This window comes from Mustela lutreola, chromosome 11, assembly GCF_030435805.1.
Source record: "Mustela lutreola isolate mMusLut2 chromosome 11, mMusLut2.pri, whole genome shotgun sequence".
NCBI classification, from domain to species: Eukaryota; Metazoa; Chordata; class Mammalia; order Carnivora; family Mustelidae; genus Mustela; species Mustela lutreola.
Window position 1 is genome coordinate 101,850,323 of NC_081300.1, and position 24,435 is coordinate 101,874,757.

The window sequence follows — 24,435 nt, forward strand, 5'->3', positions numbered from 1 at the left end:
CAAGTAGACAGAGAGGCAGGTGGGGGGAGACAGAGAGAGAGAGAGAGGAGGAAGCAGGCTCCCCGCAAAAAGCCTGACATGGTGCTCGACCTCAGGACCCCGAGATCATGATCTGAGCTGAAGGTAGAGGCTTTAACCCACTGAGCCACCCAGGTGCCACCCCCTTTTTTAAAATAAAAGTTTTTTTTTTAAGATTTTATTTAGGGGCGCCTGGGTGGCTCGGTGGTTTAAGCCTCTGCCTTCGGCTCAGGTCGTGATCTCAGGGTCCTGGGATCCAGCCCCGCATCGGGCTCTCTGCTCAGCGGGGAGCCTGCTTCCTCCTCTCTCTCTGCCTGCCTCTCTGCCTACTTGTGATCTGTCAAATAAATAAAATCTTTTTTTTTTTTTAAGATTTTTATTTATTTATTTATTTATTTGACAGACAGAGATCACAAGCAGGCAGAGAGGCAGGCAGAGAGAGAGGAGGAAGCAGGCTCCCCGCTGAGCAGAGAGCCCGATGCGGGGCTGGATCCCAGGACCCTGAGATCACGACCTGAGCCGAAGGCAGAGGCTTAAACCACCGAGCCACCCAGGCGCCCCTCTGCCATTCCTTCTTGTGTGCCACCTACTACTTTGTGTGTTGTCTGACTGCCCCCCTTCTGGGGGCAGGGACTATGCCGCGTTCACTCTTGGATCCCTAGTGTTTCAGAATAATGCCTGATGCAGTCAGCCTTCAGTAAATACTTCCTGAGTAAATACAGTAACAGTCAAATTCTTCCCTAGAGCAGGTGGATTTGGTGGGAACCTCGGTGTACGGGGTAGCGAACGATTCTGGGAGATGCCGAGGAATGGAATTCACATGCTTCGAAGAGGGAAGCTGGCTCTTCCAAGAGGGACAGATGCATGCAGGGGGCAAAGCTGATGGGAAACGAATCATCTTCCATAGAGATGGAAGGGAGGCAGCTTGGAGGTGGGAGAGCGTGAGGCCATCCTAGGAAGGGGTCAGTCACCTGATCCTGCATTCAGTAGGAGGTTGGGCGTGGCATCTCCACAGGGACCATCTTTGGGGCCTGCCTTGAGGGCTGGCAGTGAATTCTCTGTCCCCCCGGCCCCCATTTTATGTCTCAGTGCTTCTCCTGCAGAGGACGGAAGCTCTCTTTTCTGTTAGGTGTTTGTGGCTGCCCAGCTTGGGCTCTGGGGTCCAGCCCTGGAACCAGGTCTTGCTGTCCCCGAGGTTCTCCAGTCCCAGTGTGGAGGTGTTCTGCTTGGCTGATCTCCCTTTCCTTGGAGCCTAGGACAGGCTGATGGTTGAGCCTCTTTACAGGTGAAAGACCAGCGTCTTCCTCAGGGAGCCTGGCTCTGTTCCTCCTCCACTGGGAGGGGAACCGTGTGCCCATTGCCTTCAGGAGTCCGGCCTGGCCCTCAGTGTTTTCTTCTGGACAGGGCCTCTGTCCTTTGGGCCTATATTCTCAGCCCCCCCCCGCGGCGCCCCCCTCCCGTTCCTGCTGTATCTGTAGTCATTGGGAATTATTACTTTGTTTTGGTGCATTATTGTAGAAATAAACTTAAAAATGTACTGAGTGAAGGGAAGGACTTTGCATAACCTCATGTTCCTATTTTACTTAGTTATTTTTTTTTTTTTAAGTTTTCTGTCTTTCAATTTTTTTTTTAAAGATTTTATTTGTCCGAGAGAGAGCACAGCAGGCGGAGTGGCAGGCAGAGGGAGAAGCAGGCTCCCTGGGAGCCCGGTGTGGAACTCAATCCCAAGACCCTGGTATCATGACCTGAGCTGAAGGCAAACGCTTAACGACTGAGCCCCCCCAGATGCGCCCCCCCACCCTTTTTAACACTTTGCACATCATAGTATTCACTTTTGTTGAAGTAGATTATATGAGAATTTTGATAGATGTGTAATTTCCACGACAGTCAGGATTCAGGGTAGTTTTTGGGGCACCTGGGTGGCTCAGTAGAGCGTCTGACTCTTGTTTTCAGATCAGGTCATAATCTTAGCATCATGAGATCAAGCCTTGTGTTGGGCTTCGCACGCTGTATGGAATCTGCCTGAGATCCTGTCTCCCCCAGTGCTCCTCTTCCTGCTGGTGCCCGCATATGTGTGCTTTCTCTCTCTAAAGTAAATAAATAAATCTAAATAAACTCAAAAAACAGTTTCGTCACCCCAAGAATTCCCTAGCACTGCTGCTCTCCCGAGCTCCTCCTCCTCAGCAGCCGCTGATCTCTGTCACTGTGTTTTCTGTCCTTTCTGGGATGTCATTTTTTTTTTAAAGATTTTATTTATTTACTTGACAGAGATCACAGGTAGGCAGAGAGGCAGGCAGAGAGAGAGAGAGGAGGAAGCCGGCTCCCCCCCAAGCAGAGAGCCTGATGTGGGGCTCCATTCCAGGACCCCGGGACCATGACCCGATCCCAATGCAGAGGCTTTAACCCACTGGGCCACCCAGGTACCCCTCTGGGATGTCATTTAAAGGAACTCCGGGGTGAGCCTCTTGAGTCTGGCTTCTTTCTTTCCTTTTTTTTTTTTTCCTTTAAAGATTTTGTTTATTTGGTAGAGACACACTGAGAGAGGGACCACAAGCAAGGGCAGAGGGAGAGGGAGAAGCAGGCTTTCCGGTGAGCAGGGAGCCTGATGCGGGGCTTGATCCCAGGCCCCTGGGATCGTGATCTGAGCCGGAGGCAGATGCGTAACGACGGAGCCCCCCAGGCGCCCCGATCTGGCTTCTCTCATTGAGCGTAGCGCATTTGAGGTTTACTAAGGTAACTGCTTGGACCAAGAGCTCGTGTCCTGCCGCTGGGTGGGCAGGACGCGTGGGTGCGCCCCACTTTGTCCAGTCCCCTGCTGTTGCTGGTCCCGTGACGGGAGCGCTGCCCATGCGGCTCCTGTCTTGTGCTGTTCAGACGATACACAAGGGCTGCAACACGAGGGCTTCAGGAAGACAAGTTCCTCTTCGCTTTCTCCTGGCTCCTGCCCTCCTCTTCAGGGCCTGCTGGTTTGGTTCCATTCCTCTAGGTCGCTGTGCGTTAGAGCTGTGTTCTCCATGGTGGTGCTGTTTCTCACACGGGGCTGGAAATTGTTTTTTGGGGGGAGGGTGAAAAAAATCTTAGCTATGGCAGTGGTTTGTGGCCTCACAAAGAGTCACAGTGCATCCACAGATCTACGCTAGGGCTGTGGCATTAAAATTTCACAGCGTGTGGGGAGGGATTAGGAGAGAAAGGTGGAAGCAGGCCCCTCGAGGACTGTGGGTAAAACGTTGAGGAGCAGCAGTGAGTGGGACAGTCATTGGGGACTGCCGCTGTGTGGCTCGTGTCTGAGGAAGGACTTCCGTTTCTCTGGCCTCTTCCTCCCAAGCTGAGATCGATCCTGCCTCTGGGGAGCACGGGGCTCTCTGTCCCATCGGGTTAAGGACCTGCCCCCGCCGCAATGACCGTAAGCTCCTGGCATTGTGGCCTGTTAAGTTAGAAGGGGACACGGGGGCCTCAGTGGTTGTCGCACCGAGGCGTTGTGACATGGCATGTGGCACAGGGAAGCTTGCAGAGCTGTAAGACTCCGTGTGGCCCAGTTTATGTCCCTTGGAATTTATATAGTTAAGGAGTGAGTGTGGCGCCTTGCTCATCTTCTCGGAGAGGGAGGAGTGATGTTTTGTCAGCGTGGGACTTGTTACGGCCTTGACTCCCGGAGCACCGTGGGCACTGCGTCCCAGGAGGACGTCTCTTTCCTGCGATGCTCACTGCGGCCTTGTTTCTGTCGTGGTCTGCCTTATCGCCCAGCCGGCTCTCTGTCTTTTAAGGTTTTGGGAAGCATTTCAAGGTAAGTGAAAGCAATCCTCTTAACACATTTGAGCTTCACTCCTTCTTTTTTTTCCTTCTCCCTCAGGCAGAGGCACTTCTGTGCTTTGGTGTTCGGCAGATTGCCTGGGGGTGCGGGCCCCCCTAGAAAGCGTCGGGGCACAGGCTGACCAGGGCGGGGCGCCTGGAGAGGGCGGAGAGCGGTCCCTGCGAAGGAAGGTCTGGAGGGCGGCGGCAGTGCTTTCCCAGGCAAGGAGGGAGGTTTCGTGGGGCTCGGCTCGGGTGTCGGGGAAGGTCCTCGTGTAGCCGGGGTGGGCCTCAGCGTGCATCCCAGCGCTGGCACTGCCCAAGCTGCTTCCTTCCAGAACCGAAACATGGTGTTGGCCAGACCTCGCAGGCCTCAGACTCGACCTGGCCGACACCGAACGTGTTCCAGCCGCATGCAGGACGCCTCAGCAGCGTCCCTGCCCTGGTCTGGGTGGCCCGCCTGTGGCCATTTCCTGGGCCTGCCGGGCTTACCTGTTGGCTGGTTTTCCGGAGTGTGAGTTGGGTGTGTGGCAGCATGTGTGTGGAGAGCCCGAGCTGAGGGGAGAAGCTTTGCTTTAGTCTTACTGCCTCGACTGGTTTTTAGTCTCAACATTAACTTCAGGTTGAAGTTCCAAGAACGTTAAGTGACAGTATAACGGTCTTTTCAGAGATAGATGAGGTTGAAACCGCTGGAGCCACTGTCCTCAAATCCTGCAGCCGCCTTTCCCTGTGTCCTCTGCTGAGGCGAGGCTGCCTGCTTTGCTGCTTGTCATCATGCCTTGGCCCCGGTGACCCTAGGGTCCTCCGTTCTGCTAGGATGTCACTGCTTGTAGGCATTTCCGTAGGCAGAACGAGGAGATGTGTTTTTTTTCCCCCCAAAGATTTTTATTGATTTGACAGAGAAGTCACAAGTAGGCAAAAGTAGGCAGAGAGGCAGGCAGATGGAGAGGGAGAGCAGGCTCCCCGCTGAGCAGAGAGCTCGACGTGGGGCTCCATCCCAGGACCCCGGGATCATGACCCCAGCGGAAGGCAAAGGCTCAACCCACTGAGCCCCCCAGGCACCCCGAGGAGCTGTGTTTTAAGGGAAGAGCCCGAAAGCGCACACTGAGTGCTGGTTCTCCTCCAGCTGCATGGAGTCGGTCCGCTGTCCCTTCCTGCCCTGTCCCACGGGTGACTCTGTTGTCTTGCCTAGAGTTTGAGGGTTTGCTTCTGCGCACGTCGGTTTTAGGCAGTTCTTTCTCCTTATCTATGTAGTTGTTTTTCGAATATGTGACTCTAACACGGTTCTGAAGCTCAGAGTGTTACAAGATGGTGTGCTCAGGAGTGCTACTGTCTTCCCTGCCCTGTCGGCTCGCACCGCCCTGAGGAGGTCATCGGTCTTGTGCGTTTCTTTCTTTCTTTTTTTTTTTTTTTAAAGATTTTTTATTTATTTGTCAGAGAGAGAGAGAGAGCGAGCACAGGCAGACAGAATGGCAGGCAGAGGCAGAGGGAGAAGCAGACTCCCCGCCGAGCAAGGAGCCCGATGTGGGACTCGATCCCAGGACCCTGGGATCATGACCCGAGCCGAAGGCAGCTGCCCAACCAACTGAGCCACCCAGGCGTCCCGGTCTCGTTCGTTTGTAACTCAGTCTTCGCGAGTTCCTTTTCTGCAGAGGAAACCGGTACTTGGGGGATGTCAGTGCTTGTAGACTGTTGCAGTGCATATAACTAGGAAATACATTTTTGAGAAAAAGTTATGTATATGCAGATATGTGGGTATATGCTTTCTTTGGTAGGAAAAAATGCAGGCACAACGTATCTCTGTGTATATCTGTCTTGTCCTCCTATGTAGGGGTGGTGTCCCACATACAGTCTTCTGCGCTTTATTTGACTTAATGGTGGAGTTCTGGAAGTCACTCTGCACGGAGTTCGCAGAGAGCTTTCTCCCCCGTTTCTGCAGCTCGTGGTGCTCCGCCAAGGGCTGCACCGGATGGAGTTGCCGGTCTCTGAAACGGGCCATGTAGTGTATTTCCAGCGCTGTGTTTGCAGAGAATGCGTAGTGACTGACTTGGTGTTTCCGTGTTTCTTTCCTGGAGGGGGCTGTTGGGGGAACTTGGGGGGGCACTAGCGGGTCCAGGGTGGGGAGGAGCACACTTGTGAGGTGCTGCCGGAGCCTTGGCGGGGTAGCGGGGGACAGCTCCCCCTGCGGAGCTGAGCGGCCCATGTCCCCACCACCTCACCAGCACTGTGTTGTTGGGCTGCTGAGTTGTTTGGTCTGGGACATGAGAAATGGCATTTCAGATTAGTTTTAATCCAATTCTTTTATTAGGAGAGATGATTTGCAAGTTAACGTGCTTGAAAAATTCAGCTTCAGGCCTTGGAGTCCGACTTTGTTTTACTGATTTTTGTAATAGGAAATGTCATTTCGTAAGGGCTGGGAGTGAGTGAGTGAGTCAAACATTAGCTCGTTCCTTGTGAGCAGCCTTGTAGAGATACTCGGTGTTTTGATGGATCACGAGGGCCAAGTCTAGGCTCTGACTTATGCATTTGGAGCCATGGACTGGTCTTTACTTTTATTTATTTTTTAAAAGATTTTATTTATTAATTTGACAGAGCACAAGTAGACAGAATGGCAGAGGGAGACGGAGAGACGGGCTCTCTGCTGAGTAGGGAGTCTGATATGGGGCTCAGTCCCAGAACCCCGAGATCATGACCTGAGCCAAGTGCAGGTGCTTCACTGACTGAGCCAACGAGGCACCCCGTCCTTATTTTTAGCAAGCTGGACGTTCTCTGACCCCTCCGTGTGTGCAGTTGGGTGTTTGCTCACAGCTCGCAGCGGGCTCTTTGGCTCATGCTCTGTGTGCTGGACATAGAGGGTGTGTGTCACGGAGGGGCAGAAGTACTTCCTTGCAGTAACAGCTGTGCTGCCTGTGTGATGAGCGGTGCCTGGGCCCTGGCTTTGGCCTAGGGGGTGCACCATGACCGTGGTGACAGTATTGCAGAACTGCCTGAAGCAGGGGGGATTGCCTGGCTGCTCTGGGAAAACGTGGGGACAGAGAAGGAGGTGAGTTTGGGAAGGGAGCCAGGCTCGTGGCCCGAGCTGCCTCCTTGTTCAAGGGGAGGTCCAGCGGCCCGGACTCTGGCGCTCCCACACGGGAGGCTGGGAGTGGAAGGTGGGCAGCGGGAGGAGTTCCAGGCTTCAGCAGGGGCCGGGAGCAGCTGCTGTAAGTCTGCAGTCTCTCGGACTCGGTCACTGGTTCTGGCCAGGGGGCCCCTGCCCTACACTGACAACAGGGCCCAGGCAGTGTTCCTTAGAGTGGCATTTTCCAGATGTTTGGTTGTGCCTGTTTATGTTGTTGTGGTCACCCTGACGGCAACAGCGGGCCGAGAGGGTGGGCCTGTGGCCAGCATCCTGCCAGCGGCACTGGTGAGTGCTGCGTGCGGTGACCGAGGGGGTCGCGCCCTGCCCCCCCCCCCCCCCCCCCGCAACTGCCTTGCCCTCGAGCTGCTGATTTCCGCCTTGTCCCAAGCAGCACCCCTGCGGGGCGGCGAGCTGAATGTGGCTCCCCGTCCTCCCGATGGACCTCCAAAGTAGAAACAGCTACTACAAACAGAAGTTGTTTTGCCATTGGTGGTAGTTTTCCTCTCCATTGGGCTAACCGTGGCACATTTTTGGGGAATGCTGCTTTAGATAAGTAGTGTCTTGGGGCGCCTGGGTGGCTCAGTGGGTTAAAGCCTCTGCCTTCGGCTCAGGTCATGATCCCAGGGTCCTGGGATCGAGCCCCGCATCAGGCTCTCTGCTCAGCGGGGAGCCTGCTTCCCTCTCTCTCTGCCTGCCTCTCTGCCTACTTGTGATCTCTGTCTGTCAAATAAATAAAATCTTTAAAAAAAAATAAAATGAAACTTAACTAAAAAAAAAAGATAAGTAGTGTCTTTATATCTATGTCGAATGCACTTGTTTTTCTAACTTGGCTATAAGATTAATGAGGTCAGGATCCATTTTTTTACAAGGGTGAGGTATAGTTTCTATGTAGCAAAGTTCAGGCTTTAGTGTGTGGCTCCGTGATGTTGGACAAACACTTGTAACCATCCTCCGGAACCGGCTGGAGAAGCGGGTGCGCACCCTCAGATTCCCTCCTGCTCCTCTCGGGTCTGCCCCTCGCCCACCCTCAGCCCTCGGGATCTGTCTGATCTTTGTCCCTGTCGCCTGTTGCAGAATATCATGTCGCGTCCGTGACTGGCGCTGCGTGACCCTTGGGTCTGTCTCTGCCCCTGGCATCTCAAGACTCGTCGTGGTGTGGGTCTGTCGATTCTGTCCTTACATCGCCGAGGCTGCTCCGGTGTTGTGTCCCGTCGCCGGGTGAAGGTCAGTATTCAGTTTTCATGTTTCACCGGGCAGCTCTTGAATGCACGTCATTAACGCAGCAGAGGTTATGTCCCATAATTGGTATCCTGCTTTTTCCACTTAATTTGTCTGTACGTGTTTCATTTTTATTAGAGTCTCTGTCTAGAACCTGGACACTGGGTGTTTCTGGTTACTTTCACTCTGCAATGCACATTTTTATGCACAATTTAAAAAAATATGTGAGTGAATTTCCTCAGGAGAGATTTCCAGAGAGAGTAGGAGTAGGTCAAAGGTCATGGGTGAGATGGGGTCACGTCTGCTTTTCCAGCCCTGTTGCCCACCCCGCCAGGCATGTTCGGGGCTCTGAGCCCTTGGAGATCTCTGCTCCGTGTCCCCGTCTGCCTCCCACACCCCCTTAGCGGGGTTGGCAGGATGCCAGCTGCGTGATGCAGTGTCTTGGCAAAGCGGATCTGGGAGAGTCTCACTCAGTCTGTGTGGCGCTTGTTAGCGGTGAGGTTGGACGCTTTCCTTCACGCTGGTTCAGTAGATGCTTTCTTCCCGGGAAACTGTCTCTCACTTCGCTTTTCTGGGGACTGCAGTGATGCTCAGCCTGCGTGTGCGCGTGCTCGCCCTGTCCCGACCGCCCCACATTCTCCTGAGCTTGATGAGTTACTGTCAAGTCTTAAACATTGTTAAATTTTGCGTGTCTTCAAATCCATCTGTCTTTTCAGATACAACTTTACTGTTTTAAGTTTAGGAACTTGAATTCCCTTCAGAGCTTTAGAAAGTATTCATTTTTGTATTCTTTACCTATTTCTGTTTTGTCATTTCTTTTTTTTTTTTTTTTTTAAAGATTTTATTTATTTATTTATTTGACAGACAGAGATCACAAGTAGGCAGAGAGGCAGGCAGAGAGAGAGAGAGAGAGAGAGAGGAGGAAGCAGCTCCCTGCTACGCAGAGAGCCCGATGTGGGGCTCGATCCCAGGACCCTGAGATCATGACCTGAGCCAAAGACAGAGGCTTAATCCACTGAGCCACCCAGGCGCCCTGTTTTGTCATTTCTATAATTGGTATAAAGCTTGGATGTCACCTTGTAAGATGCTGCTTTATTTTGGTGAATGATTTGTGGTGGGAATTTAAATAGGATTTTCACTCTGTCAGTGGTTGTGCCATATTTATCCCAAGTCTTACCTTCTCCTGATCTTGTGAATTGTTTTAAATGGGAGAGCTGGTTTCTGGCCTTTGCTCTCTCTCCTTGCTCACCTTTGATGTTCTGGGAATGTATCCAGAGGAAATAACCCGAAATGCGCCCTCATGTCTGTCTGTCATGTGCGTTCTGTTTTTGTGCCAGTTCCACACACGTCTCCTCACGGCGCTTGTGCACAAGACGCAGGAACAGAAACGTGTTTTTTTTTTATTAAAGATTTTATTTATTTATTTGACAGACAGAGATCACAAGTAGGCAGAGAGGCAGGCAGAGAGAGAGGAGGAAGCAGGCTTCCTGCTGAGCAGAGAGCCCGATGCGGGGCTCAATCCCAGGACCCTGAGATCATGACCTGAGCCGAAGGCAGCAGCTCAACCCACTGAGCCACCCAGGCGCCCCAGAAACGTTTTTGAAGGCAGCGGGCAGGCGTGCCTGGGCCTGAGCCACCCACCGCGGGGAGCTGCTCAGGGCAGCCGTTCCTCCCGACTTCCTGCTGTGATGTGTGTGCTGTAGCTTCCCTGGGATCTTGGGACTCTGTCTTCAGGGCCAAAAGCCCCTTTCCTGCTGCTTAACTAGGCACTGATTTTTGTGTTTCCCCAGGCTTTACTGGGGAAGCTACATTCTATAGCTTCTGGTTCCGTGTATCCATCTAGTTCAGCCAGGGGCCCGGGTGTCTGTCCATGTGTTTATGTATTTTTGCATTGTAATGTTGGTAACTTCTGGTTTCTGATTTTTTTTTTTTTTTTAAAGATTTTATCCATTTATTTGACAGAGATTACAAGTAGGCAGAGAGGCAGGCAGAGAGAGAGAGGAGGAAGCAGGCTCCCCAAGGAGCAGAGAGCCCGATGTGGGGCTCGATCCCAGGACCCTGGGATCATGACCTGAGCCGAAGACAGAGGCCTAACCCACTGAGCCACCCAGGCGCCCCTGGTTTCTGATGTTTTTAACCCCTGATTCTGTGAGATAGATCGGTCCTGATGCCCCGAGGATGACAGGGCCGGCCCTCTTGCTTGTTTTGGGGGCAGGGTGGGAGGAACACCAAGACATGGGGAGCTAGGTGTGTCAGAATTGACTTGATAATTTCCAATGGTGGATATTTCTGTCCCTTTGATCCTGCCTCAGTGGGGGGCAGACAGCCAGAGGGGGCTGTAGGGGACATCGTGTCCCCAGTGGGTCATCTCCTTCACAGACATTGAGATTCTAGCTAGGTCTGACCTGGGAATGTTCTAGGGTCATAACTGGCTTCCTGCTGCTTAGCCCTGTTCTCAGGGCTGACCCCCAGTGCATGTCTTCCACTCCCCAGCACTTGTGTAGTCCTCTGCACAAAGCAGTGTTTGGGCTAGGAGCCTCTGGAAGCTATGGTACCCGCTCAGGGAGTTTGCAGACCTCGGAGGGAGCCTCTCCGAGAGCATGAGCCCAAGTCCTGGCCGTGTTTCTTCTCTCTCTCTGAAGTCAAGGTGCCTTCCCGTTTGGTTCTGGCTCCTACTGTGGGTTTAGGTGAGGCTTTGGTGCCCAGGCCGGGCCCTTTCCCTCAGGAGCTTAGGGTCTGACACGCACTGCTTTCTCTGTGTTTTCAGTTGCTGTAGCCCCGGGCTTGGTGGGGTGTTCTGCCCTGGTGATGGGGTGATGGCAGCATGCAGCCTGGCTTGTGTTGGGCAGCAGTCACTGACTGCCTCCTGGGCGGCGAACAGGGTGCTGTCCCTTCCCCGGGGCAGACAGGCAGACAGCCCCACTGCCCGTGGGAATGGAGAGGGACCACTAGGCTGGGGGAAGGCTTCTGGGAAGAAACATGCCAGTCACGAGTGCCAGTGCTGAGTTCAGGTTGTACTTGGCCTTGAGCTAGCAATGCTGGTTACCTTCCACAGTAGCTGGCTGGGATGACCCACCTCCGGGTCCCAGCAGTGACCTGGAAGGACCTGTCCCTCATCGGTGTCGAGGGGCATCATCTCCACTGCTGTCTCTTCCATGGCTCGATGAGAATTCACAGGACTCATGGGCGTCAGGCGCCGGCCGGCACGGACCTTCACGCTCTCCCCAGGGCTGCTGAATGAATCTCGCGCCAAGTGCTGATCGGATGCTTACGTTTGTCTTCCAGTAACTTGATTTTAACTTTCATTTTTCAGGAGAACATTAAGTTGGATTAAAGAGAGGGGCGATAATGCACCATGGCAGCGGCCCGCAGAGTGTCCAGCACCAGCTGCAGCGGTCCAGGGCCTTCGCCCCCAGCGAAGGCGAGGAACAGCAGGCCCACTCAAACCCGCCCCAGTCCCCTGCCACGCCCTTCGCGCCTTCGGCCAGCCCGTCCGCACCGCAGTCTCCCGGGTACCAAGTCCAGCAGCTGATGAATAGGAGCCCCGTGACGGGACAGAACGTGAACATCGCCCTGCAGAGTGTCGGCCCGGTGGTGGCAGGAAACCCGCAGATCACGCTCGCTCCGCTGCCGCTCCCCAGCCCTGCTTCTCCAGGCTTCCAGTTTGGCACCCAGCAGAGGCGCTTTGAGCATGGGTCTCCGTCGTACATCCAGGTCACCTCACCACTGTCCCAGCAGGTGCAGACTCAGAGTCCCACCCAGCCCAGTGCCGGGCCGGGGCCGGGCCTGCAGAGCGTGCGGGCCGGCACCCCTGGCCCTGGTCTGGGCCTCTGCAGCAGCAGTCCTACCGGGGGCTTCGTGGACGCCAGCGTGTTAGTGAGGCAGATGAGCTTGAGCCCATCTAGTAGTGGGCACTTTGTGTTTCAGGAGAGCCCCGGCCTCGCCCAGATGGCCCCGGGCACCCAGGTGCAGCTGCAGCACGCGGGGGCTCCCATCGCGGTCCGAGAGCGGAGACTGTCGCAGCCCCACACGCAGTCCGGGGGCACCGTCCACCACCTGGGGCCCCAGAGCCCCGCGGCCGCGGGTGCGGCCGGCCTGCAGCCCCTGGCCAGCCCTGGCCACATCGCCACAGCGAGCTTGCCGCCCCAGATCAGCAGTCTCATCCAGGGCCAGCTGGTCCAGCAGCAGCAGGTGCTGCAGGGGCCGCCGCTGACCAGACCCCTGCTCCCCGGGGTCGGGCTTGGGGGGACTTCGGCCTTCGGGATGACCTCCCCGCCGCCCCCCACCAGCCCCTCCAGGACTGCAGTGCCCCCGGGCCTCTCCAGCCTTCCTCTCACCTCTGCGGGGAGTGCAGGCGTGAGGAAGGCCCCCAAGAAGTTGGAGGAGATCCCCCCGGCCTCTCAGGAGCTGGCCCAGATGAGGAAGCAGTGCCTGGACTACCACTACCGGGAAATGGAGGCGCTGAAGGAGGCCTTCAAGGAGTACCTGATCGAGTTGTTCTTCTTGCAACACCTTCAAGGGAACATGATGGACTTCTTGGCTTTCAAGAAGAAGCATTATGCCCCGTTGCAAGCTTATCTTAGGCAGAATGATTTGGACCTGGAGGAGGAGGAGGAGGAGGAGGAGGAGGAGGAAGAAAAGTCTGAGGTTATCAACGATGAGGTGAGAAACAGCAGTTTCATAATGAGAGGACCGTGCTTTGCAGATTTGATTCTAGGCAACTGTAAATGAGACCTAACCTACGAGGCTGAGGTGCTTCTAGGACGTGGTTTCATAAGGTTTTGATCCAGGAGTGAAATTGAAGACGTGTTTTGCTCTTTTCTGGCCTGGAGGGGAGGAGCTGCTCTGGATGTTGGGAGGAAGATGCAGGACAGCTGTGTGAGCAGTGCTGGGCCAGGCCCGAGCATCCAGAACAAGGTCGTCTGGTGTCCTGAGGCTGGTCCAGCACGACCCGGCCCTGCCCCGTGGTCAGCTGGGGCGGGGGGTCTCCTCTAGCACTGAGGCTTGAGGTGCAGACCCCTTCTGGCTGCTTGTGTGGATTTCGCATTTCACTGCCACTGGTTCACTGTTAAAAACACTGCAGATGTGGTTTTTAAGCAGGCATTTCAGTCCCTAGCTTTTTACCATATATCAGTCATGATTCCACATCACGAGGTACGTCTGTGTGGTGTTTTCTTGATGAAAATACAGTTGTTGTGGCAAAAACTCTGAGAATTTTTCAATTTTTAGATGTAGTCTCTGGTTTGAGGTATTTTAAACTCACGTGTACAAATACCTACTGAGTGATATTTGACATAGGATCTTTTTTAGATAGTGACATTTTGGGGTGTCTGGAATGGGTGCTTTATACACCCCCGGGTGGGGTTTTTCAGTACCATAGGGATTCCCGAGGTCCTTCCACTTGTATTTCCTGAAAAAGGAGCGAATCAAACCAGGGCTATAGTGAGGGATGCTGTAGCGCACTGTATTTTGTGCCTTTGTGTTGTGTAGTGTACAGTATGTTGGTGCAGCTCATTTTGTTTTACGATACAGCTAAAGTAATTTGACTCTGTCAGCTCTTTTCCTGCAAAGAAATCAGCCTTTGCTGAGCAAAAGCTGGTCTCTTTGCTCTGCCGTCCTCATTGAGATGTATGGACATATCTGTGTGGCTTTGCCATTTTGTGTTTCTTTAACACCCTTTCCAGAAAGGATCATTTTTATTTTTCAAAAGGTTTATATTATTTTGAGGGTTACACCTCTGTTGCCACGAAATTGTGAAATTCCGTTTTCTCTCTGTTTGTGCACACTGTTTTCTGGAGGCTCAGCCCCTCCTCGGTGCTGACGAGGAGACCTGAGTTCCCTTTTTTGCACCTTCCTGCGCAGAGAGACCCACATGCGGCGGGCAGGGGGGTGGCTGCCACGCCGATGGCGTGTGTGGGCGTGAGAGCCTTGCTGCTCAGAGGCTGCCTGCCGTCGTCTTGATTGTAGTGGGAAGTCGCAGAACCTGAGCTCAAGTTGGAGTTCCCACGTGATGCGCCCTGGAGTGAGGTCATTAGGTTGTAAATCCACCGTAAGTCAGTTCGGTGTCCTTTTACAGCATTTCATGCAGAAGCGTTCCATTTTTATACACCAGACATCACTGAGCTATCAGCAGTAAAATTCTGACAAAGTTTTGAGCAGTCTTAAAAATTATGTTGCCTTTTTTTCTCAAAATATTTTCTCTCAGGTAAAGGTTGTGACAGGAAAGGATGGGCAGACTGGTACTCCCGTTGCTATAGCAACCCAGCTTCCGCCAAATGTTTCTGCTGCTTTTTCATCCCAGCAGCAACCGCTTCAGGTACTTTTCGATGGTTCTCAAATGTAGCCTCATCCCAAACTTTCCTTCATCCAGATATTTTAACCTTCAATTTTACTATTTGCTCTCCGGCATTTTTTTCCAGAGCCCATTCCTTATTTTTAAAAAATTTAAAAGACTTCCTGCATATGAAATGATAAAGTTAAGTTGCATGAGTCAATGACAACACGGATCTTAATGCATTCTTATTTTTTCTGTGTTGAGTGTGACGTGGTCGTAGCCTTCGCATGCATGTCACCTACTACAGTCCTGTTGAATGTGTGCTCAGGGCTCCTTGTGTGCTGTGTTTTACATGTTGGTTCTTTCCTGTGTCTTCTCTCTGTATCTTTAAGAACAGTGCAAAACAGAACAAGAAAAAAAAGATTTAAGCAGCTGGTAACTTGATATTTTCCGCAGCTGGAAGAAACGCTGAAGTCAGGACCATAGGCCCCCCGGGTGTCCACTGAGTACAGACTGAGTAACACTAATTGTTTGGAAACAGAATTGTTCAGTGTTATGTCAGTGATGCCAAGACCCTGGAAGGACAGGTCACGGTCTCTCAGGAGGGAATGGATGGGTCTGGCTTCGGAGACTAGTTTCATCTCGTGGTGATACCTTTTTTTTTTTCAATGTTTTTATTTTTAATTTTGCTGTAATTTCTAACACATGTGAAAGTTGCAAAACCAGTTTTCCGAAGAACTCCTTTGTGCTCTTACCCGGGTTACCGCATGTGTCCGCTTTGCCAGCCTCTTTTGTTTTCACTCTGGTGCACGTGTAGACACACGTGTCTCCACCGAATCGGCGACAGGCTGTTGCGGATCCCACGTCACGCACTTTTAAGCCTGATGCCCCGTGTGCCTTAGGTGAGAATGTTCTCTTACCTGACGCGGTCCGGGTCACACCAGGACCACGACTAAGCCAAAGCTCATATGTGGTTTTTGTGTCTTGACCTGTTGGTGTCCTTGACAGAGTGGACCCTTACACAGGGCAGGGGCACTGTCCCCGCACAGTGCAACGTCACATACAACTCTTGACTCCCCAAAAACTGAACAGCTGTTAGCCTGCTGTTGACTGGAAGGAAGCCTTACAGATAACATAGTTGATTAGCATGTATTTTGTCTGTTAATTTGTTTTATATATTGTATTCTTCTTGTAAAGTAAGCTGGCGAGAAGGAAATCACAAGGAAGAAGAGAAAATACACTTACTGTTGTGTATAGGAAAAAATCTGTGTGTGAGTGGACCTGTGCAGTTCAAACCCGGCTTGTTCAAGGCTTGGCCCTGGTGGTTTTACCCTAGGCTGGGGTCGCCTGTTGGGCGTTGGGTGTAGTTGTCATGCCTCCTCGGTCGTCTTTTTTTTAAGATTTTATTTATTTATGTGACAGGCAGAGATTACAAGTAGGCAGAGAGGCAGGCAGGGAGAGAGGGGGAAGCAGGCTCTCCACGGAGCAGCGAGCCCGATTCGAGGCTTGATCCCAGAACCCTGGGTTCATGACCTCAGCCGAAAGCAGAGGATTAACCCACTGAGCCCCCCAGGCGCCCCCTCCTTGGTCTTCTTTAATCCAGCCTGGCTCCTCAGTCTTTCATGACTTTTACATTTTTGAGTTGAGGCTACTTGTTTGGTAGAATCTTTGATACTGGATTGCCTGCTGCTCCCTTGTGTCTGACTTGGGCCATGTATCTTTGAGAGGAAAACCCAGAAGTGACGCTGTGTGCAGCTCATGCTCCCGTGTTAGGAGGCCATGAGGTCAGCAATCTTAGGACTGGTGACTTGCACTCTGACCGCTCGGTGGGGCTGGTGTCCGTCAGGCTTTTGCAATGGAAGGTTCTTAGTTTTTCTTTGGTAAATGATAAATAATCTGGGGAAGATACTTTGAGACTCAGTTAAATATCCTGTATCTCATTAAACTTTCAGCCACTAATTCTGCCATCTGGCCAGAATCCGTTTTCACCTTCAGGATTGCAGAATGGATTTTCTAGCTCCGTTGTCCCTAATGCATCGATCGGTCGGCACTCTGCTGTGAACGGTGCGCTTTCCTTTTTCTTCCGTTTACATGTTCATGTGTGGATTTTTATTTCAGTCATTAGGTTATGTCACTAATAGTATTTATTTATTTAGACTTACTGAATTCGGTAAAACTCACTCTTTTTTTGTTTGTGGTTCTGTTGAGTTGTGCCAAACCCACAGAGTTGTGTAGCCACCGTGGTGGTCCAGAAGCAGAGCTCCATCACCCTCCCAGAATCTGTGCCCCCTGCCTCTGTGATTTTGCCTTTTCCAGAATGAACGAAACCTGGATGAAGTCAGACTGCCCGTGTCTTCTGTCGCTGAGTGGCCACGCTGTGCCATTTACCAGTCGTCTGTGTCTGGGGACAGGGGTGTCCCCGCTTTGTCTCGTCACGCACCCGTTGAAGGGCAGTTGGATTGTTTACTTAGGAGTAAAGCTGCCTCGGTGCTCACAGAGAGTTTTGTGTGTGTGAACCTAGGCCTTTGTTTCATTCAGATTCAGACTTGGCAGCAGATTGTGGGCTTGTATAGGTTCGAGTTTTCTTTTCTTTTCTTATTTATTTATCTATTTGACATGGAGATCCCAAGTAGGCAGAGAGGCAGGCAGAGAGAGGAGGAAGCAGGCTCCCCGCTGAGCAGAGAGCCCGATGCGGGACTCGATCCCAGGACCCTGGGATCATGACCCGAGCCGAAGGCAGCGGCTTAACCCACTGAGCCACCCAGGCTCCCCCGAGTTTTCTAAAAAACTGCAAAGACTCCCTGGCTGTGCCCTTCTGCGCTCTGCTGCCCCCAGCGGCGGGGAGGCCCTGGTGCGTCCTGCCTGCTCCTCTCCGGTGGTAGCCCCAGCCTGCAGGGTTGTCGGTGAGTCGTCCTGGGGAAGGTCGGACTCCTGCGTGTCGCTGTTCGATTTGAGAATTCTTTGTGTGATGTGAATGCAGGTTCCCTGTCAGATAGAGATTTGCAGATGTTTTTCTGCCATTCTGAAGCTTATCTTTCTCTCTGTTTTACTGTTTTCCAGAGCAGAAGTTTTAGGTTTTGGTGCAGTCTGTTTTATCATTTTGTTGGTTTTATAGATTATGCTTTTGTCATCCTTAGAACTCCTGGCTCAGCCCGAGGTCACAGAACCCTGTATTTTTTCCTGGAAGTTGTATGGTTCTGAGTTTCACACTTATGTCCACGATCCCCTTTGAGGCAGGTTCTGTATTACGTGAAAGATCGCTCTTCTGCTTGTTGATTTCTGCTTGTTCCAGCAATGTGTCTTGACAAGACCGCTCTGTTTCCGTACGCTGACCTTGCCTCGCTGCTGAAAATGAGCGGATTCCTGGCTTGTGGGTCTCTTTCTAGACTCTCTGGGATTCCCTTCATCTTTGTGTCTTGCTAATGCCACATGGTCTGGGCCACGGTAGCTTTGTAGTAAGTCTTGAAATCAGTGTGAGTCCAACGTTTTTCTTTTCTTCTTCTTCTTCTTCTTTTTAAATGATTTTGGTCACTCTAGTTCCTTTCTATTTTCATAGAGATTTTAGAATCTGCTCTGTGGATATCTGCAGAATTTGGATTTGGATTATGTTGAATCTGTTGACCACTATGGGAAGGAGTGATACCTTGACAGTACTGAGTCTTCCCGTCCAGGAATATGCCATATCTCGCCCTTTGTTTTGGTCATTTTTGATTTGTTTCATCAGCGTTTTATGTAGTTTTCAGCATGCCCCTTCTGTACATATTTTGTTAGATTTGTACTCAGGTGTTTCCAGTGTTTCTGTGGTATTGTATGTGGTTGTTAAAAAAAATTGAGACGTTCACTGCAGATGTGTAGGAATGCGGGTGATTATTTGAACCTGTACTGTAGCCTTGCTAAACTTGTCTGTCAGTTTTAGGAGCTTTGTTGTAGATTCCCTGGGATTTTCTACATAGGGAAAGCCAAGAAAAGCAAGATTTATTTTTTTTTTCCTGTTTATGTGCCTTTTATGTGTTTTTATTTTTTTGCCTTATTGTCCTGGCGAGGACTTCCAGATTTGCTCAGCGGAGTGGTCCATCAGGCTTTTGCAGTGAATAAGAATACTTATTCTTACCTTCTTCCTGATGTTTTGGGGAAAATATTTAGTGTTTCGCCATCAGGTGTGATAGTAGCTGTAGATTCTGTGGATGTCCATTACCAGGTGAAGGAGATTTCTTTATTTCTAGTATTGATCACGAATGGATATTGAATTTTGTCAAGTGGTATTTTTATATCTATTTGCATGATCATGTGGTTTTTTTTCTTCCTGGGTCTGTAAAGAAGGTGAGTTCGATCACATTGAGGTGTAATTTATTGGCAGGGAAGGCACAGATCTGTGTTTCGGCTTGTGGAATTTGTCAGCTGCTGGTCTAACCACTCCGCTCAGGTCTCTGTGCCCTTTGTCATCTGCTGCCCGGGGCCCTTCTGTTACTGTGTGTTTTGTCCTGATGGAGCCCTTCATGCTCGGCCTCCTGCACGGTTGACGTGTCCTGGTCACTCTCTGAGCCCTTCCTTGCTGGCACACACTAAGGTTCATCTTGTGTTTTCCTTCCTCTGGCCTAGAATCAGTCCTTTCTGCAAGGGGCCCATCCACTTTGGTGGGGAGGCGTAATTTGAACCTGATATTTAGGTGCTTCTCGTGATGAGTTTGAGTGACTGAAGCTAAGACCTGTGGCATTTGAGATTGTGAGAACTTGAATAAGCTGGGCGTCTTTCTTGTTAATGCTTCGTGGAGTGTCACACGTTACTGTGTTTCTAGAGCACATCCGTAAGTATTTGCCTAAGGACAGTGGGACAGCGGAAGGCAAGAGGTACCTGTCAGGTTATGAAACGTGTGGCCTCCATGGTGACACAGGTTAAACCGCTGTGACTTGACGTCATGCTCACCAGATCACCAGAAATTAAACCGGACAGAATCTGCTGTTGTGGGTCAGTGGGATTCTCATCTACTTTTGACGAGAGGGTAGCACGGATGTTTGGAAACATTTTGCCTGACCTGGAAGAGGTGAGCACAGGCAGACCATATGTCCTAGAAGTGTGCTGTAAGAAATTCTTGAGGGTGTCTGCCAGAATCCAGGTATAACGGTATTCCTAGTGGCCCTGGTTGTAAGAGCGTCCAGCTGGTAAGAACCGAGTGTCCGCTGGCAGGGAGGACAGGTCAGCGGATCGTGCACGTTTGTACAGAGCAACGTCAGTGGGAGCCGTCAGTAGGGAAGGAGGTGGTGCCTCAGTGCTGACACGCGTGGCTGCCTGTGCGGCTTGGCCACACCGTGTGGAGCAGAAGGGTGTGGGGGGAGTTGTCTAGGAAGCAGAGGCAGAGGACATGGTGTGAGGAGCTGAGTGTGTAGGTCAGCACAGTGCAGACGCTCACGCGCCCAGGCTCTGTGAGGCACGAGCCTGAGCAGCACAAGCGTTGCTCTGATTGTATTTTTATTGTGTTCAACGATTTGAGAGCGAGAGTACTAGTGGGAGGGCCAGGGGAGAGAGAATCTCCAGCAGACTCCCCGCTGAGCGTGGAGCCTGACTTAGGCTCCATCCCAGGAGAGAGTGGGCGCGGTAGAAAGAGAGGGGGAAGCAGGCTCCCGATCCCAGGACCCCAGGGTCATGACCTGAGCCAAAGGCAGCCGCTTAATGACGGAGCCACCCTGGTGTCCCCTTGTTATTTAGATTTTAAACAGCCGTCCTCACTGGAGATGGTTTCTCTGTCCTTACCGTGCTAGAGGAGACGGAAAGGGTAGCTCTGTGACCTTACCCCACTATTGCTAGCTTTTGTTTTTTTTAAAAGATTTTATTTATTTGAGAGAGAGAGAGAGAAGTAGCAGTGGAGAAGGTCAGAGGGAGACGCAGGCTGTCATCTGAGCAGAGAGCCGGACGTGGGCTGTGACCCCAGCACCCTGAGATCATGGCCTGAGCCGAAGGCAGAGGCTTCGCCGAGCTACCAGACGCCCCTGCTGCTGCTGTCTTGCTCCTACATGTGTGTCCTTGTTTTATGTGGATAGTTCCAAGCTTGAGGGTGTAGACTGGGTGGAGGTCGGCAGCTTGGTTTGTGGTAACAGGCGTGCAGTCAGGGCCAGGGCCTTCTCTGCGTGTGCTGGCCTCAGTTTCCCTGCCCGGTGAGCCAGGGAGAGCGCCGGTGGAACCTCGAGCTGAGATGCGGTGAGGCCTGTGCACCAGAGCTCTCCCCGCCTGCGTCCTGTCCCCGCTCCGACTGCTCGCCCCGACTTGCCGACCACAGGCCCAGTTAGTTCATAGTTGGGTTTATTTAAATTGGGCTGAGATTTACGCCCAGCAGACTGCCCGCTGTCGCGACTGCCCTCAATTTCCTCATCCTGAGTAACTTCGGTTTGTTCCCCGTTCGGGGGCAGATCGTCTCTCTTGTGAGCGGCACCCCCAGTGCCCTCACCTGTTCTTTCTCTGGTGGAGCTTCTCCACTCCCCGGAAACTACGCTGTCTTTTATGGATAAGGTCTGTTTTGCTGCTCTCTTAAAATGGGCACTCAGTTCAGTTCCCATCAGAGAATCTCTGTTTTCTCTCTCTTTTTTAAGAACTCTAATAAATGATTGCTAATTGAAATCAAGCTCATTTTTAAAAGAATTATTTATTTATTTTTGCAATTGAGAGAGCACGAGCAGGGGGAGAGGCAGAGGGAGAAGCAGGCCCCCCACGGAGCAGGGAGTCTGATGCGGGGCTCGATCCCAGGACTCCGGAATCATGACCTGAGCCGAAGGCAGACACTTGATGACTGAGCCACCCAGGCGCCCTCAGGTTTTAGTTTAAACACTGCAGTATCTTTCCCAGTAGAATAGTCAGCCAGACAGTGAGTGTAAGAGAAAGCAGAGTCATTCTGACGGCAAGAGTAGGGGCAGCCAGGAAGCCGGGGGAAGGGAGAGGCTGCCCCTACCTGCCCCGTGGCTGTGATGAGCACAAGTTCTTTATTTCAGTAATGTCCAGTGTTTTAGCCTTTTCCTGTGGATGCCTCGTTCCGCAGCACCGTTTTGGAGAAGACTTTGCATCCCCTTTGGGGGCTGTGCAGCCCTGAGGGGGTGACTGGGCCGCGTGGGCGTGTGTCCCCTGGGCTCGGCCTGGCTGTTGTCTTCCCAGCGCCCGGCCGGGCCGCACCTGGGCGCCCCGGCCTGCGGCTCCGCTTCTCCCAGCACCTCGCCTGCAGCTCGGGGCCTCCGCTGCCCACTCCTCCCTCCAGTGAATCTTGTCTTCCAGAGAGCTTGTTGTTCAGTTCGGGCACCTCCGTCTGGTTCTCTTTCTTGATAGTTCCTTCTTTGTGGTCACGGTTTTCCTGTGTTCTTCGTTGCAGTATGTTTTCTTTACGTCCTTGGGCTTCTTGAAGTCGCTGGGGTCCCTGCTGCTGAGCCCGGCGTTCACGTGGCGTGGGGTTTGTGCCTGTGTGCTGTGCTGTGAGCGTGGCTCGGGTTTTCCTGCGTCTCTGTGTCTGGGAGAGACTCCAGACGCTGTGAACGAGGCGTTGCAGACACCGGGTTCGGTTACGGTCTTCGAGCAGTATTGCCCGCTTCGGCTTCAGGAGCGAGCGCGCTTGAGTTGGAACTCTCCCGACTGAGGGCACCTGAGAGCTCGGCGTGCTTTCCTTGGCCTGTGCTTGGAGTCCGTGTGTGCCTGCTGTAGGAGGCAGCTGGACACCAGGGACTCGGGGCCTCCCCGTGTGCAGTCATCTCCCGGGCCGACTCTGCTTCTCTGCTGCGGTGCTGTGCGCTCCGTCCTCGCGGTCTTCCGGCCAGTGAGGCTGCGTCTGTCTGGGTCTGGGCTGGCCGCATGGCGCGGGCTGGGGCCTGCCCTCAGGCCAAGTGCTGGGAAGCTGTGAGCCTCTCCTGGTTCCTGTCCTTCCTCGCAGGCGTCCAGTCCCACCCTCCAGAGTTCGTGTTCGTCTGATAGGAATCACTTGGCCATTTCTGGACGTAGAATCTTTTGCCAGTTTCTGTTATTTAAAGAAAGGGCTTCTTTTGATATAAAAGTATATGTTCATTGTAGGATGTTTGGAAGATCTAGAAAAGTGCCCAATTAGGAATTATTTCTAATCCAGAGACCACCGCTGTCACACACCACGAGGTTCAGATCTTCTCTCCTCCCTCCTTTCCCTCCTCTCTTCCCCCCTCTCCGTCTTCACTCAGCGTAGGTAGCAGCGCCCACTTTGCCCTCAGCCGGTCACTGCACCTGTCCCCAGGGGAGGCCCCATAGCGTGGCTGGCGCTGGCACCGACCTGTAGTGTGGCTGGCGCTGGCAGGGTGCCCCCCCCCCGGGCACTGCCTTGTGTAGGCGTGCGTGACTTCGGCGTCCAGCGTGCTGGGTTCAGCACGGCGGACCCCGTGGGACCGTGAACACAGTGTTCACGACAAGGGCTCGGTACACATCGTCCTTAGCAAGCAGCAGCCCGGCGGGGACGGTACCCAGATGTGAAGGCGTGGGGCGCCCCGACTTGGCCACTTCCCGTCTGTGCCAGAAGCTCCCCGTGTCAACTGTGGACATCGCCTGTATGCGCGTTACCCGGCGTCCCCAGCTGTGTAGGGAGCCCGCTGGCCACAGTGCCATTGAGGAGACCCAAGTTTATCAGAGTGTTGTCTGTCAGGCAGGGTTTTAGTGTCATTTTCCAGGAGGAAGAGATTTTCAGTTTTTGTGTTTTGGGGGTTAAGTGATGACAGGCAGCGTGGCTGACGGAGGCGCAGGTGTCGGACTGAGGACCCGTGTTTGCTGACACGGGCTTGTCCTTTGCCGTTTCTGTTCATTTCTGAGGGAACGTAGGTCTGCACTGATAGGAAACTCCATTTAAAACCAGAATAAGATCTAACACATCCTTTTTTTCCCTTCCAGAGGTAAGTTAGAACTTTAAATTCCGTGTTATATGAGAACTTACATTACACGTGCTGCGCAGCTAATATTTCTCTAGTTAGAGAGTAGGGAGGCCAGTGTGTGCTGTAATCACGGTAGTTTAGTTCATACCGTGCTTGTAAGGCACCGACACGATCAGACTCTCACGTGCCCGTTTTCTCTTGCAGCAGCAAGCTCTGGCAGGGGCCCTTGTGGCGGGGCCCGCGAGTGTGGCAGAGACGGACCCCTTTAAGAGGCAGCAGGCGGGGACCCCAGCAGGTATGTCCCAGAGCACGGCCCGAGTGGCCTGAGGGGGCGCACAGGGTAGTGGCTGCATGAATGCTGATGTGCTTAGTTTTGGTGACTTTCTTTCTACTTTGAGAGTAATTTGTTTGTGCTGATTGGCTGAAGAGAGCATCTGTGTGGCTGCATGGGTGTGTACTGAGAAGTTTGCCCACTGAGTTCGGGAGGTTCCATTTCGGGTTTATGTGCGCTGGCAAGCCCTTAGTCCTCATGATAGGATTGAGGGTAAAACTGCCTTCTTTTTCAAGTTGTCAGTCGCTTTTTTGTAAACTAAATTTTTTTTCGAATTATAAAAACACATGTGTTTTGTGAAAGATTTGGGCAGTCAAGGAAGCTGTGAGGCAGGTGTCCCTCTGCTTTGGTGTTCCTTCCCTGTGCCCCACCACAGAGCTCACTGCCGCCGCCGTCTGTGTGCACGCCGGACCTGCTGCCCGCACACTCGCGTGGTCGCCCGTGGTCGTCCCGAGGGGGTGTGGGTGCGCTCGCTGTGCCCTGTTTGGTCGCCAGCAGTTATTTCCCAGGCCGCCTCGGCCACCCCGGACCACACTCTTTCCGATGGCCGTGCCTTCCTCCGGCGCGTGGGGCTCCGGCCGTCTGCACATCCGTGGTAGCGTTCCTCTCCATAGCCTCCTTTCTCTGAACACTGAACCCAGATTTTATTTATTTTTTGACACATTTGTCACTGTATCTAAGGGAGAAGCTCCTGGGAATGAAAGTGCTTGGTCAGACCACACGGGAATGCACGTGGTCCTCAGAAGGGCCGGCCTTTCTGCAGTCCCGTCTCCAGTGTCTGGTGCTCTCACGTTGTGGCCAGTGGGTGGAGCACGATCACTCCTCTGGT

General features: G+C 52.6%; 1 protein-coding gene across 13 annotated transcripts in view; it reads left to right on the forward strand.

The window, feature by feature from the left end:
- The window catches only part of EP400 (E1A binding protein p400), a 97,868-nt gene that overhangs the window by 1,817 nt on the left and 71,616 nt on the right, over positions 1-24,435 (forward strand). For 7 of the 13 annotated variants that reach the window (XM_059140599.1, XM_059140588.1, XM_059140592.1 and 4 more), the window contains exons 2-5: positions 8,003-8,152; positions 11,460-12,808; positions 14,352-14,462; positions 23,480-23,570. In XM_059140599.1, coding sequence (XP_058996582.1) covers positions 11,495-12,808; positions 14,352-14,462; positions 23,480-23,570 — 1,516 coding nt within the window. In that variant the 5' untranslated portion in view covers positions 8,003-8,152; positions 11,460-11,494. The remainder of the gene's footprint in view (positions 1-8,002; positions 8,153-11,459; positions 12,809-14,351; positions 14,463-23,479; positions 23,571-24,435) is intronic. The other 6 variants (XM_059140594.1, XM_059140600.1, XM_059140601.1 and 3 more) reach the window with 3 other exon arrangements.